Here is a 15,018-nt window from a genome sequence, read left to right on the forward strand (position 1 = left end):
TTACCTGGTAGATTGGAAGGGGTATGGCCCAGAAAAACGCTCCTGGGAGCACCTTTCACATGTCCGTAATGCGCCTACCTTGGTTCGTACCTTTCATATCCGGCAACCCCAGAAGCCCCGTCCTGTTACCCCTCTTTGACCTGCGGGTTGGTCTATTTTAGGGGTGGGTACTGTCATGTTCTCGCTCGCCTCCTCACTTCCTGATGAACGGGAGCGAGGCAGTCTCCTCTGGTAACGAGACTCCTCCCACCTAAATCCGCCTGGCAGGGTAGCAGTCTAGTTGTTGAAGGTCAACGCAGCTGACGCTACCGGCCGGCCAGCACTTCCGGTTGATTCTGCTTTTCAACACAGAAGACGCCCACATCAGCGCTTCGGATACTTCCCCTGAGCTTTGCAGGAACGCAGGAGCGTACGCGAAGGCTCTCTCTGCAACCGGACACTCCGTCCGGACCGTGCAAGGGCGCCCACAGATTCTTCCTTGCTGACTCGTGCGGAGGCACGGAGTCACGCTTGCCTTGTCTTCCCCTTCAGCGCAGGAGCGCTTAACCCTTTCTCCCGCGACTCGTGCGACGGCACGAAGTCGCGTTCACTGTTGCCCCGCAAACTCAGCGCAGGAGCGCTTAACCCTTTCCTTCGCGACTCGTGCGACGACACGAAGTCGCGCTTACTTTGCCTCACAAACCCAGCGCAGGAGCGCTTAACCCTTTCTTTCGCGACTCGTGCGACGGCACGAAGTAGCGCTTACTTTGCCTCACAAACCCAGCGCAGGAGCGCTTGATCCCTTCCTCAGCGGCTCATGCAACTGCCCGAAGTCGCACTTGCTTTGATCCTTCAACTCCGCACAGGAGCACTTTATTTCAGGTGACCCTTGAGGGATTCATGGTTTATATAACCGGTATCTGCCCACTGTACTTGGTGCATGTGTCTGCCCCCCCTTTAACTGGCGCGATTGTTACACCTGCATCCTCTCTCGCCATTAGGTGGTGTCGACACAAGAACCAGAAAATCACGGAGGATGCCCCACCACGACATCCACCATATTGCTTTCACCCACTTCTTGGCAGCCTCCCCCGGTTCCCTCTTTGACCTGGTTAGTGTATTTGGTCCTTCCAGAAGGAGAAGGGCGCAGGAGAGGGTTGTCCACGTCGTCCCCGTGGGATCTCTCCACAAGCAGGAGGTAAGAATTGTGGGGACCTGACAGAATCCGAAGATTGTCCACGTCGTCCCCGTGGGATCTCTCCACAAGCAGGAGGTAAGAATTGTGGGGACCTGACAGAAGTAGGTCTCTCATTTATGAGAGTTTGACCTATTGGCATTGTAAATGACAATGCATTTTATTTATCTGATGATTTTTAAAACAAAATTAAAGGCATTGTCATTTACAATGCCAGTAGCTTAAACTCTCACAAATGCGAGACCTATTGTATTGCAAATGCTTGTTTTTGTTAGGCACGGGGAGATTAAGTGATTTGCCCAGAATCACAGGATATTGAGCCGACGCCGAGACTCTAACCCGGTTCCCCAGTAGTTCCAAAGTCGCGAGCTCCGACCATTACGCCACATCGTCTTTTAAAACAACCTGTTTTAAAACAAACCTATATGTTCTAAAACACCTGGAGTGTATTTAATCCACTAATGAAAAATGATAATGGTGTAAAGAAATTAAATGTACCGAGTTACTGGCCCGTGTCACCTCACAGAGACAAAAGAGTAAGAGACGGAAGGAAAGGGAGAGAGAGTGATGGGGGGGCGGGGGGAGAGACAAGGAGAGGGGGAGTGGAGACCCCTTTCATTTGAATTAAATAATACCAGTGACTCGAAAAGGCGAATGAATGCCAGTCATGTGAAGGCTGCTTCAATCTGAAGAAACATTTTTATCCGCAGGTAACAGTACCGAAATGCAAACAGTTTGAACACAAAAAGCTCAATTCTACATCAGAAAAAAATAGTTTAAACAATTCCCTAAAATTGTTTTGTTTAGTGGAGTTTCCCAACGCAAGGCCTTTTTGTAAATATTTGTTTCAGGTCAGTTAGAGCGTTAAACGTACCTGTGAAAAATCTTCCTCAGGAATGCCACCATGCTGGAACGGGAGACTTCCGGTGTGACGCAGAGCGGCGTGGCAGGCGTGCTAGGCTGTCACTTTCATTTCATTTTACATAGCAAAACGCCAGCAGGAATGTCCAAGGAGTTTCAGCACTCCGGGCAATCAAGCATTTGGCTTTGAAATGCCCCCAAACACATGAGTGATGAGTGTCCGGGAATAATCCCTGTTATTTCCCGACCCTGAAATGCCGTTACCAGGAACATCGGAATTAACAGGCCACTGGTAATTGAGCACTTGGGGTGGTGCCCAAGGACACCTGGTTTTATGGAAGCACCAACCCGGCCTGCTGGAGTTCTGATCTAGTATACATACAAGCCAACCCTCCCAATTCAGAAAGGAGACTTCCGAGTCCTGCCTCCTGATTCCTGCATGCAGAAACCGGTTTCAGATTTTTGTAAAATTGCCAAAAACAAAATGTTGATGCCTGTCACCCACGCTCCAGTCCAGAGGCGCAACTAGAGCTAAATTTCGGGGGAGGCTACTAAAAATGTCGGTGGGTGGGGGCTGACTTTTCCAGCAACATGCAGGGACTCTTAAGAAGGGTATGGAAGAACAACAAAACCATATTAATAAGCAAATGGTCTTTTAAAGACCAGTGAAGTACTCGGGTGCGGCTGTGTGTGTGCCCGGGAAGCTGTCTCAGCCGGGCTGACACACACGATGGAGGGGGGCTGAAGCCCTTTGAGCCCAATGGGCATTGCGCGCCTGCTCCAGTCACCCACTCCAAGAACTACCTCTGATATCAAAGGTCAACACCTTGTCCTTAATTCTTGGAGGGAGAGATTAGAGCGTGTGACAGGCTTCGACATTTTTTTTGTGTGGCTACATAGCCTAAATAAACAGAGTATAGAACTCTGTTTATGTTTGCGCTATGTTATTGAATTGCCAAAAATGAAATGCTGATTGTCTGTCACCACCATACATGGCAATAGATCGACTATGCTTTAATATAAATCACTAGGGAAAATACATTCTCCAGATAATTTTTTTTAATCTCCCACTTATCTACTCTAAAATGTTGCCATGTATGCCAGACCATACAAGGAAATTACAAGTACGTTCAATACAAGCAACTATGGGCCACATGAACGAACCATTTTTGATGTTGCAAATGACCCGATTTGCAGAGTCTGGACGTTTGCGACCGCAAAAAAGCTTTTTGGCATCTACAAAGCCCAAATAACGATTCAGTAACTTGTTACCAAATCGCAATTTGAGTTTTGCAATTCAATATTAGAAAGGAGTGTGTTTAGTGCGTCCCTTCCTAATACCGAATCGCAGTGGTATGTGTACATTTTTTGCGAGCGGTATGCAGTTGCAAAACATTCGGAAATTATGGGATCCCTTCCCCTTTGAGAATGATTAGCAAAACATGTTTAAAGAGCAGGACTACTGCCTACTCTTAAAAAATTAAAAGAACACTCTTTTTTTTTTTTTTAACGCATCCCGCTTTCCTCCAAGGAAAACAGGTGCATTGAAATAAAAAAAAGATTGCTTTCTTTAAAAGCAATCACAGACATAGTGGTCTGCTTACCCTAGGAGGCCACCATCCCTGTGATGGCTGCGATTCCTAATTAGCCGCAAATTGTGCCCTATACCATTAAAATTCATGAGGTATGTCGTTTTGGGACTCATTAGGAATCACTATTGGAATCTTTTAAGTTTTCTTACATTACAAATTGCAATTTCCTAATTGCGATTCACTAAGAATCGCAATTAGGAAATCGAAAATGTAAAGTTTTGAACATGTGACCCTATGCTGTTGGACCTCTCGGCCAGATGTACTAACATCTGCAATACCGATTTCCTAATTGCGATTCTCTCTGACCCGCAATTAGGAAATCGGTATTCATAATGTATGAAACTCTTTAGAGTTTCATTAGCGATACTTAGTGGGTCAAAAATTAATGAGGTAGGTCACAATTTGCAACCTATTAGGAATAGCAGCCATCACAGGGATGGTGGCCTGCTGGGGTCAGCCGACCACCGTGTCTGTGATTGCTTTTTAATAAAGCAATCTTTTTTTTTTTTTTTTTTTAAATGCAGACCATTTTTCTGAAAGGAAAACAGGATGAGTTTTCAAAGAAAAAATTAAACTTTACAGTTAGGACCACTGCTTGCTCTTGAAAAATATTTTTTTTAACAAGGGGCCTCTTCCCATTTGCAAATGGGTTACCTTCCAAGGTATTTGGAAGGGACATCCAAAAAACGTCCCTTCCAAATACCGAATCGCAAATGGCAATTTGGTAACAAGTTACCTAATCGCATTTTGCACATCAGAATCGTCTTTTTGCGACCAGTAAAATGCTTCATACATCTGGCCCTATGTTACTTGCAAGAGGAGGGTGCAGCTGTCACCCACCCCAGATGTGTATTCCAGAAACAGACATAAGGCACCAAATAGTTTAAAGAAGAAAATGCCAACTTTCTAAAAGTGGCATTTTTAGATATGCTATTTAAAAACAACTCCACCATCAGTTGTGTTTTCAAATTGTGTTCAGATACACCAAATTTGGGGGTCCTATTTCTTCCCAAATGGAAATTAAACTTATAAGATGTAATAAGGCAATCCCAGTGTTATCCTATGGGAGAGATAGGCCTTGCAGTAGTGAAAACTAATTTAAGTGTATATCAATACCAGGACATGTAGAACGTACAAGTACATGTCCTACTTTTTAAATACACTGCACCCTGCCCATGGGCTGTCCAGGGCCTACCTTAGGGGTGATCTATATGAAATAAAAAGGAAGGTTTGGGCCAGGGAAGTAGGTTAACTTGGCAGGTCGACATGGCTGATCAAAACTACACACACAGGTTCTGCAGTGGCAGGTCAGGTGCTACTTAGGTGGGTGGCACATTCAGTGCTTCAGGCCCACTAGTCGCATTTAATTTGCAGGCCCTTGGCACATGTAGTGCGCTTTACAAGGGATTTATAAGTAAATCAAATATGCCAACTGTGGACAAGCCAATGTTACCACACCTTAAAGAGAGAGCACAAGCACTTTAGCACTGGTTAGCAGTAAAAAGGTGCATTGAGCACGAAAACCAACAAAAACAAGGTCAAAAAAAGAGGAGGAGGAAGGCAACATATTTAGGGTAACCCTGCAGAGCCATTTCCAACATGCAGGTTCAACTGGAGGACTGTCCTCGGAGCACACCATCGCCAGGGACAAAGAGGCAAAAAGGTTTCTTTCCCACCCCTTTGTGCCTGGAGGGGCAGGCACGCACAACAGCCATTCCCATCTGCTTTCCAAACAGGTAGGAGAAACATAATCTGCCGGCTCCCATGCTGTCACATAATAGTGTTGGCTAGGTGTGGAGGCGGCAGCACAGGAGTGGACTCCCCAAGCTGCTCCTCTCACCTAATGCTAAAAGGGGCAGGGAAAACCGGGATGAACACAAAACGAGGTCACCGAGAACTAGGAAATGCTTGCAACAGTGCAGTTAACACAATGTGCATGCAAGGTTTCTCCATAAGGCATTGTGGCGGGCACTATAATTAACAAATTGTTTCTTGTGGACGCCTATGAGTGAGCAGGGGCACCACCAAAGATTTAAAGTGTGTTTGAGGGCTGTAAGCAGTGTAGCAGCTCAGTAGCAAAACTCACCCAAAGTCTCCCAGTGGGTTAGAGAGAGATCTTTGGGGTTTTAAAGCACTCCAGGAGCCTGTGCTTTTGCATACTGGCTCAGGAGTGTAGGGACATCTGTTGGTTGGTCCCAAATCTGCAGTAGCAGCATGGGATTAATAGGAGTAAGACTCTGAGACATATGTTATTCCATACAATGCTTTTTTGGCAATGTTGACAACGCAATGCAAACATACACAATATGCAAAAAAATATTTACAACATTAACAAGTAGAAAAATAAAGGAGCAGCCTAGGACATAAGTGTTCCCCATTTCAGGCATCTTTGCACATGTGAGCAGGCAAAATGCTATAAGTTACAATGCAACACAGACATGGATAAAGTGAGCTGTATGCTGCAGTTAGCAGAAGTGACATCTTAATAACATGTGATGAAAGCAAAGCATGAAAGGGAATGACTAAAAGAGACAATGTGTACATGTACTTGGATTGTGATGTATGGAAAACTTAAGGCAGGGGAAATAGCTAAGGCTATGTCTATGGTTGACCTAAAAATGGTAAAGTTCAATAGTGAGTACTTTACACTTTTATGAATCAGGAAAAAGATTTTTAAATATGTTACGCATAAATCTAAACATAAGAGGATCATGCCCCTCAGGCATAATATTTCCTAATGCATACCGCATTTACGTCAAATGTCCTGTGGTTTCATGGCACTACACATAATAGCTTTGTTTTAACAATTTTATTTTGCATTTCAAAAATAAAACAAGTAACCATGACACATTGTACAATTCCACTAGGAATAATTCTTGCAAAAAAATTATGGGAAAGCAGAACACTCACAACCAAACGTTATGAAAAAAATCAATGCAACGTACCACCCCACCCCGGTCATGCACATGAAAATTAAATTTCAACAGATCCCTCAACAAGGTCAGAAGAGGACATAATGTGGATGTCGGAGGTGCGTAGTATTTTGGAAATCATCATTTGAAGCCCTACTGCTCACTGTTGGGGCTTAATATGACTAGTAAAGGGGCACCATATAGCATCGAATTTGGCCCCCCTGTCTTGAATGATAGCAGTCAATTTCTCCATGGTGTAGATGGACCACACCTTCACCCACCACATATGTGAAGAAGGAAGTGGCTGCTCACACATCTGTGCCACACACTGTCGCGCCACCAGAAATAGGTGGAAGAGCAGTTGGCCCAGAGCGTTTGATGTAGGAAAACGTCTGTCAGCCCCCAGGTCACACAAGAGAATCGTTAGTGTCTCGAGTGGAAGTTGAACGTTGGTTATGGTCTGCACTGTGCTCTGGATCTCATCCAAGAAAGTCTGGATCACTGGGCGTGATCATCATGAGTGTAGAAAAGTGCCCCTCTCTCCGCACCCGTTCCAGCACAAATCCAAACTTCCAAACATCTTGGCCAGTCTAACGGAATTAAGATACCAACGAGTCAATATCTCATATGCGTTCTCCTTATAATGGACACAAATCGAAGATTTAGCCGCTCTTTGCCAGATGGCTCCCCAAGTGTTGTCGCATATCTCTGTAGCCAACTCCCTCTCCCATTGCAACACATAAGCGTGTTTACGAGAAGGAGTCAACTGCAAAAGGTGGTGGTAGAACCTCGATATGCCTTTATGATGCATGTTATTGAGATAGAGGAACTCTAGATGCATGAAGGGCCAGCCCGCCCAATTAAGTGCCTGGCTCAATCTAAAGCTGTTGCGTCGACTAAGGACAAATTTGGTAACTAAGTCACCCTATGGTCCAAAGTCACCATCGTCATAAAAGTCACCCAAGATGAGGAAATGCCCCTAAACCCAATAAAGTTACACATAATACAGACCCTCCAGGATTTAGCAATTTCGCGATTTACAAAATAATCACAAAATTGGCACTTATGAAAAAAATAAGCGCTTTTTACAAAAGTGCCTGCAAAATCAAGGATTGGCAGCTGGGTGGCAGAAAGCTGCAGCACTGCTGTCTTCTGCAAGGAGAGCCGAGAACGTAACTATGCAGACCAGATCGCCTGCAGGTATGTTGAGGAAGAGGTGCTGGGCAGGAATGTGTTAACTTTCAGAACAGAAATAATCCCTTTCACGCGCCATGTATACAGGACAATTCCTGCATTTCGTTCAAAGCAACAATGTGCAGGCAGCAAGGGGGGATTTTTTTATTGTCACTTCCAGCTGTGTCAAAGAGAAAGGCCAAGTTTTGATAGAGTATCCGGACTGGACGTGGCATGAACCTCACTTAAATACAAATACAACGGAGGCACACAGCTTGCTATCTCTTCACAGGTACTTAGGAGATGCATGCTTTTTACTTTGTTCAGTCCCTTTATGTAAGTAAGAGCATGCACTGTAAGAATGTCAGATGTGTTTGTCTGTCCAAGTATTCACAAAAATAACAATTTAAATAGTACAATTTTATTTCTTTTATAGTGCTTCTCATCCCAATGCAGGATGTCAGAGCGCTTTACATAGCATACACATTAGAGATTGATAATAAATCATGTAAGAGTGTAAATCAATGTACAAGATGACTTACATGAATCAGTGAGGATTATAAAGCGTAGGGGTCACATGTCCTTCACAGCTCATTGTGCTATATTAGAAGGATTTATACATTAATGATTTGACCAAATCTCTTCTGATCTCAACCGAAGATGTCCCAAACATCAGTGGAAATAAGATTCCTGCACTGTTATATGCTGATGACGCAGTGTTAATGGGGCGCACCCCTAAAGCTTTACGCGCCCTTGTCCACGGTTTTGTGGAGTTTATGGCAACTTTGGACTTATGTACTAATTTTAATAAATCGTTTTTAATGTTGTGTGGGTCCAAGAAATACTCCAATCTCTCAATTGTTATAAATCCTAATTCTAATCAATTGTTAAGCACTCGCACCTTCCCGTATCTTGGGCAGGTATTTGCATCCAATGGATCATGGAATGACCATGTAGTTCACTGTAAAAGGAAGTTTATCAACTCTATTAACACAATTCTTAGGCTACCCAAGCCAAAAAACATAGAGGTAGGGTCTTCCATTATTAAAATTTACAGACTACAATGCACACCAACCGCCACATATGGGGCCGAGGTATGGGGGAATACCATCAGCACACCTATCCAGTGTGAAGAGAATAGGGTTTGTCGTAAAATTTTGGGTGCTCCATTCTTCTCCTCTACGTACGCTAGTCATAGCGAACTTCATCTACCTTACATAGAGGACTTTATTAAGGCTTGCCCGACATTGTTCTGGCTAAGAATCTGGAAGAATTCGGCCGCACAATTGACTAGGGAGATAATTTTGGATTGTTTAAAATGTGACAGAGGGATGGACATACCGTGGTTGGCAGGAGTTCGCAAAAGTTTAAACAGCTTGAATCTGGAACATTTATTTTTAAACCCTCTAGATCATAGCCCTACCAGTATTAAAATTCTGGAAAAATCACTTTACGCTTCCTATAAAGAAACAAGATTAGCCACTGAGCGTAAAAAATCCTCGGTCACTAGATATATGCAAATTGAGTACGTGACCCCAGCCATGCCCAAATACCTTTTAAAACCAGTTGGATGCTGGGAAAGGGGCTTATTTTTCAGGTTAAGGACAGACACAATGAAATATCTGCTGTCATTCCCTACTGGTTTTTCTGCCAACCTCGATCTTTCCATCTGTCCATGTAATAATATTCAAAAACAATTAATGTTACACTTCCTATTCTTTTGCTCCTATTACCTATCCCTCACCAAAAAATTTCTGACCCGTATTTAAAAAAACGATTGGTTACAGATTATAAGGTAGCCTATGGGATGGTGCTAGCCATTAACAATGATGAATTATGCTTCCGAGTTGGATCCTTTTTAAAAATGGCGGTTCGTACCCGCAATACTATGCACCCAGATTAACTTTTATTCTTCGAAGTGTTTGAAATATTTGTACTTCTTTTTGTATTATATTTTTAATTGTTCTTTTATGGATATGTTGTTTTTATCCGAAAAAAGTTCATATTGATTGATTGATTGATTGATTAGAAGGATTGTAATTTATGAACTGCAATTAACAAAAGGATCTCTGTGTTCAAAGCAGTAACTTACTTACCTAACAACATAAAATAAAATTCTCTGCTCTGCATGTTACTCAATGTGCTTTGCAAGAGACACATTAACCTTCTATACTACTTTGATGCAAATCTGGGACTACACAAAACATAGATTTCTCCAACAAATGCTTTAACCTCAAGAGTTATCTCACCATTGTTATTATTCCCTGAGGTTTACTGGGCGCCACTGTAGCAGATGCTTGTCTCCGGTCGAGGGAGGACCTGGCTTGGCAGTTTGGGCTGGAGTGTTCCCATAAGGAACAGGGTCAAGACTGATTTGCATATAGCTGGGTCCAAACTGGGGTGGTGTGGTGAGCAAAAGAATGATGGATTAAACCCAGATCCTTGTGACTGGGGGTGAATGTTGGCATTGACCAGCATTCCGTCCATCAATTGTTTCTTTTGCAGATGCCTTAACCCCATAAAATATTTTAAAATGCAGACTTTGCAACCAATTAAGCAGAAGACATTTACTGCCATGCTACTCCTTGTTGTCAATTTCTTTGTGGCAAGACTTTGAAAAAAAAAAAATATCTGTTGAGGCCGAGATTTTGCGTTGGGATTGCACCACTTTTTTTTTTAACAAGCCCAAAGCAAAATCTAATTTGCTAAATCGCATAATGCGCTTAAATGTACTCATGATATACTTGATAAACAAATGTACGAGGTCTTAATATCTGATGTCACTTCCAGAGAGATCAATTCCTGTTATCCCACGTGCAATGACAAGCGTCGTGGCGTCATGTGCTATGGTGGCACGCGCCATGATGTTACTTCCAAACTACCTAACTTGGTTAGTCCCCCCACTTCTTTTTTTAGGACATGTGCCCTGGAGGAGGGGGTAGTGGTAGGTGGAAAGTGGGGGAGCGAGGGGGTCAGTCAGTATAATCATGTGTGCAACTTGTTTACTGCGCAGTTTTAAGTGTATGGGCAGCCGGGAGAGAATCGAATTACAGCAAATCATGGGGTAGGCTTGTAAGCAGGGTCGGTGGCGGGAGAGTGGAAGGATTGATGCCACTGGTCAGGGTAGGGGTGCCTGCACCCTGTTCTGAGATGAGATTGTACAAGAAGCGGGGAGCAGCTTTGGGCACCAACTCTTCTTGTTTTGGGACCCAGCAAGGGTGCATTTAGGCTTGCAAGAGTGTCTTAGACTTTCGCAGGCATGCCAATTTAAAAGTAGAGAGTTATGATTGGCCCTGGGACCTTTATTTCCCTTGGGCCATCTTGCTCCTGGGATCTTTATTTCCCTTGGGCCATCTCGCTCCTGCGGAAGTCAGAGTCCCGCAAGTTCTCCGATTGGTTGCCAGAAACATGAAAATAATGTTGCTGACAGCCATTAAAGAACTCGGGGACTTAACTTAGCAAACAAATACTCTCAGACACTTTAAACATGCCTATTTGAAAGTGGAATACTCTGCTAAAACAGTTTCCATTGATTTAAGATTGAAAATGAATGATTACGAGTAAAATAAAATGCTGCAATAATGCCACTAAATTAAAAAATTTGCGCCGCAAAATTTGCAAATCTATGCCGCAATATCCTGGGGGGTCTGATAATAGTTTTAATAGTATGCAACTCAGCGGCCTTCATTTTATGGACCTTGAAGGGATAAAAACCTAAGTCAACCCTTTGGGGTTCTTTCACAAACTGTAAAGGCTGTTCACAGATTTCTGCAGTAGATGCATTAACCAACAGAGCAAATTTACAGGACAACAGCATACATCCATACAGAGAGGGAGGCAAACGTTTATATAACTAGGGAGGAAGATTAACCAGCATATAAACATATAGAGGAAAAATTGATAAATAGGAAACCAAATATGTTTGTAACCAGTGAACACAAGTAGAAATGTGAGCATGCATTCAGATGCATAGAGTGAGGCATAACTACACAAATATGCAAAAAAAGAGACATGTGCATAGACACACACAAATAAGCAAACTGACCCATATGTACACAAAGAGCGATGGATAGTCACAAAGATACCCAGGCCCAAATCACAAACCCAAAGACGTAGCAGTCAGAAATCTACGATGTTGAATTATCCCTATGTTTGGAATCGATTATCAAATTTAATGAAATCCATAAACAGTCCCAGGATTACTCCTGGTAACATACGACAGTTGTAGATTTAAACACCAGTTCAATGCACAAAATGTATGCAATGAGATGTTCTATTAGGCAGGTACAAAATAAGTTCTGCGTGTACCAATAAAGAAGAAATGTCACATGTATCGTTTTTTCCCTCCATTAAAAAATTATTTCACATTCATCGACATTAAATATGAGTGTTGAACCTCCTGAGCTCCACCCAAAATAGCACTTCCTTGTCACATTCACACGAGAAAATATGTGTGTTTTTTTCAGGGTTAAAAACTTCCTTCACACTGTCTGTGAAGACAATCACCCTTACAAGTCTGTATGTGTTCCCTGCACGGCCAACCCCACTGAAACGCCAATATTCACATCCTGATCCTGCATTTACAAACTAGGAAAATCCACCGCGCTGGTGCTGATTCCATTTTCATAAATACAATCTACAAGGGTAAAATTTAATTATGGGAACAAGGTGTCGAATTTATTCAGACGCATTGATGTTTCGATGCACCTAGTAACACAAAAATGTTCATAAATCAGGCCCCTAATAAAAACATAAAAAAGAAGAAATAGGAATCGATAGACCAAGAAAAAATTCATTATGTATAAACACATGAATCGTGTTTTTTCTTATGATTCTTAAGTTGTGTACCTTAAAGGTGATCCAGTTTAATTGTGTGTGTTTATCAGTTTAAAAAACACTTTAATAGGAGTCCGCTGTCACAGCTGAGGTACATTGCAAGTATGACTTTGAGCGGCATTAGACCAAACCTGCTAAGGATGGAACCAAGAGTTTTTTTTAAAGTTTCCAAGTGAAAACTCGACAACATATTGTATGGGCTGGCTGTCGAGTCGCTCGCTGCAAAAGGCACGTAAAAAGAACTAAAAAGAAGCATAGAGTTGAACATGATGCGTTTTAGTTCGTAAAAAGCTTACGTTGGCACCTTATACCTTAGTTTGTGTTTGGCAGAAAATGTGAATGCAGGACATTTCAGAACAGTAATAACTGCGGTTCAGCTGTCTGTGCATGTAATATGTACTTGGATGGGCTTTGATTTGTTTCACTGCTACAAACAGGAGCTGTGGTGCTTGTTACCCTTGTTATGTGCGTAGGAAGGAAGCGGGACAGATAGCAGAAACACAGTAAAGTCGAGGCGGATAAAGGGAGTGTGCAGGGCGCTAGCAGGAGCGGTGGCTTGGGGAAAACAAGAGAGTATCACAACTTCTGCAGCCGACTAGTCGATAGTCTTACATTCCACTTCTCTGAAATAAATGGTCAAAAGCTGCATGTCTTTGCAGTCACACGTAATTTTAAAATACCCGCAATGCTGCAAATGATATCAAGGCTACTCTAAAAATGCATTTTGTGCCCAGATCGTGCACTTTAAGCTGAACAAGTGTTAAGAAAAAAAACCATCTAAATATGATTTTCCAATCAATCTAATGCAGCGCCTAGTTTCAGTTGTTATAAACTAAGCCAGGACATTCCTCAAAACTTAATAGAGATTAAAGAATGCAGGATCAGTTTTACAGCACACATGTTTTTATCTGTGTCACTAAATGTAGCTTTAAAGCCAGCCACCACACGGATAAACGATCTGGGCACAATAAGACCGATAGCATCAAGTTTTCACTAAGTACCCACATAGTAATGGGTAGGTATCGTTAGGTATATGCTTGAATGATGTTGCTGGTCTAACAAACTTTTTTTCACTAAAGTGCTTTGTTAATAATTTAGTTAGAGGTTCCTGGTTGAGAACTAGTAATGTACTGCTTGGCTTCGATTCTGTGACACTGCGCTGCACCGGGTACAAGGAGGACAGCGCCGAGGGGCTGCTTTTATAAAAGGCAGGAAGGATGCACTTAAATCTCGGGCATGCATTACTCACAGGACTGGAACACTTGCTCGTATCGCGCTTTCTGAGCCCGGTCCCTCTGCCTCAGCTCCATGGTGATGTGCTCCTTCCAGCAGGGCAGCGATCGCTGCCCGGTGAGCCGGGGTTCCCGAGTCGAGACGAGGGCTGCCATGGCAGTGACAGACTCACTGACAGCGGCTAGCATTAGCAGTGCGAGAAGTTCCATAAACATAGTAAACGGACTACACAAACTTGTCTTTCACCAGTAGTAAGGCGATGCAGACTCACGCTTGCTTTCAATTCATAACTCTCTGGCCATTTTGGAAGGGTAAATGTTCTTTATAAAAACTAAATGTTGAACTATTTTCAAAGCAGAAAACAGTTTAATCTGAGAATTTTGAATACACTTGACATGACCATTCTTTATGTAGAATTTGAACTCATTAGAACATTATAACTTTTATAAATCGGGTAACCCTTGGATTCGTTTTCTTTTATTATATATGCGATAATCCTCGATAACATTTACTTATTATAAAAATCTATGTGTAAAACTGAACATGTGGGACATGCGTTAACAAAAATGTAGGTGCCGAAATGGCCGATTTCTTAGTTGAGAGGCTTCCCTCAGTACTCCGCTGCGATTTGCATTACTCTCTTGTTTTTTTTCAACAGCACGTGGCTCGGGGAAAACAGCTGCACCCTGTGGGGAAACTTCTAGCCAATGTTCTTCCGCGAAAGGGTCTTTCCCGGGTCGTTCCACTTAACCACAGACAGCGGGGTTATATGTAGAGGCAACAAACAAGAAGTGTGGTTTTAATACTGTGATATATCTAATACAGTTAGCCTATTCATTTTTATGATATATATAAAGAAAGGAAGTATTATTTAAATACCTAATATGTCATAAAAAAAAAGAATCTGTGTAATTATTTTATTATATCACCCCTCTAGTTCATTTGGGTCAGCTTATATAAAATAAACAACAACATTACGCTCTCCTCACATGGCTAGCCTACTACGTCATGTGACACTGAGAGGTTGGCTCGTGGTGTACTGCCCTTTCTCATTTCGTGAGTTAAGCACAATTCGTGGTTAGGGCATTTTTATAAAATTACAGTTATGTATATCCATGAATTTATATGCTTTCATTATATTATTAATTAAATAAACGATGTAACATGCGCCAACTATGAGCATCCCATACACTCGAACTGCTACACGAACAATCGTTGGTAGTGACAATAAGCATGA

At 42.5% G+C, this 15,018-nt stretch overlaps 1 protein-coding gene across 1 annotated transcript in view; it reads right to left on the reverse strand.

Moving 5' to 3' along the window:
* The window catches only part of ATG16L2 (autophagy related 16 like 2), a 694,312-nt gene extending 680,338 nt beyond the window's left edge, over positions 1-13,974 (reverse strand). Inside the window, exon 1 of the mRNA XM_085623378.1 lies at positions 13,798-13,974. Coding sequence (XP_085479504.1) covers positions 13,798-13,969 — 172 coding nt within the window. The 5' untranslated portion in view covers positions 13,970-13,974. The remainder of the gene's footprint in view (positions 1-13,797) is intronic.
* Positions 13,975-15,018: the final 1,044 nt, after the last annotated feature.

This window comes from Triturus cristatus, chromosome 8 (genome assembly GCF_964204655.1).
Source record: "Triturus cristatus chromosome 8, aTriCri1.1, whole genome shotgun sequence".
Taxonomy (NCBI): domain Eukaryota; kingdom Metazoa; phylum Chordata; class Amphibia; order Caudata; family Salamandridae; genus Triturus; species Triturus cristatus.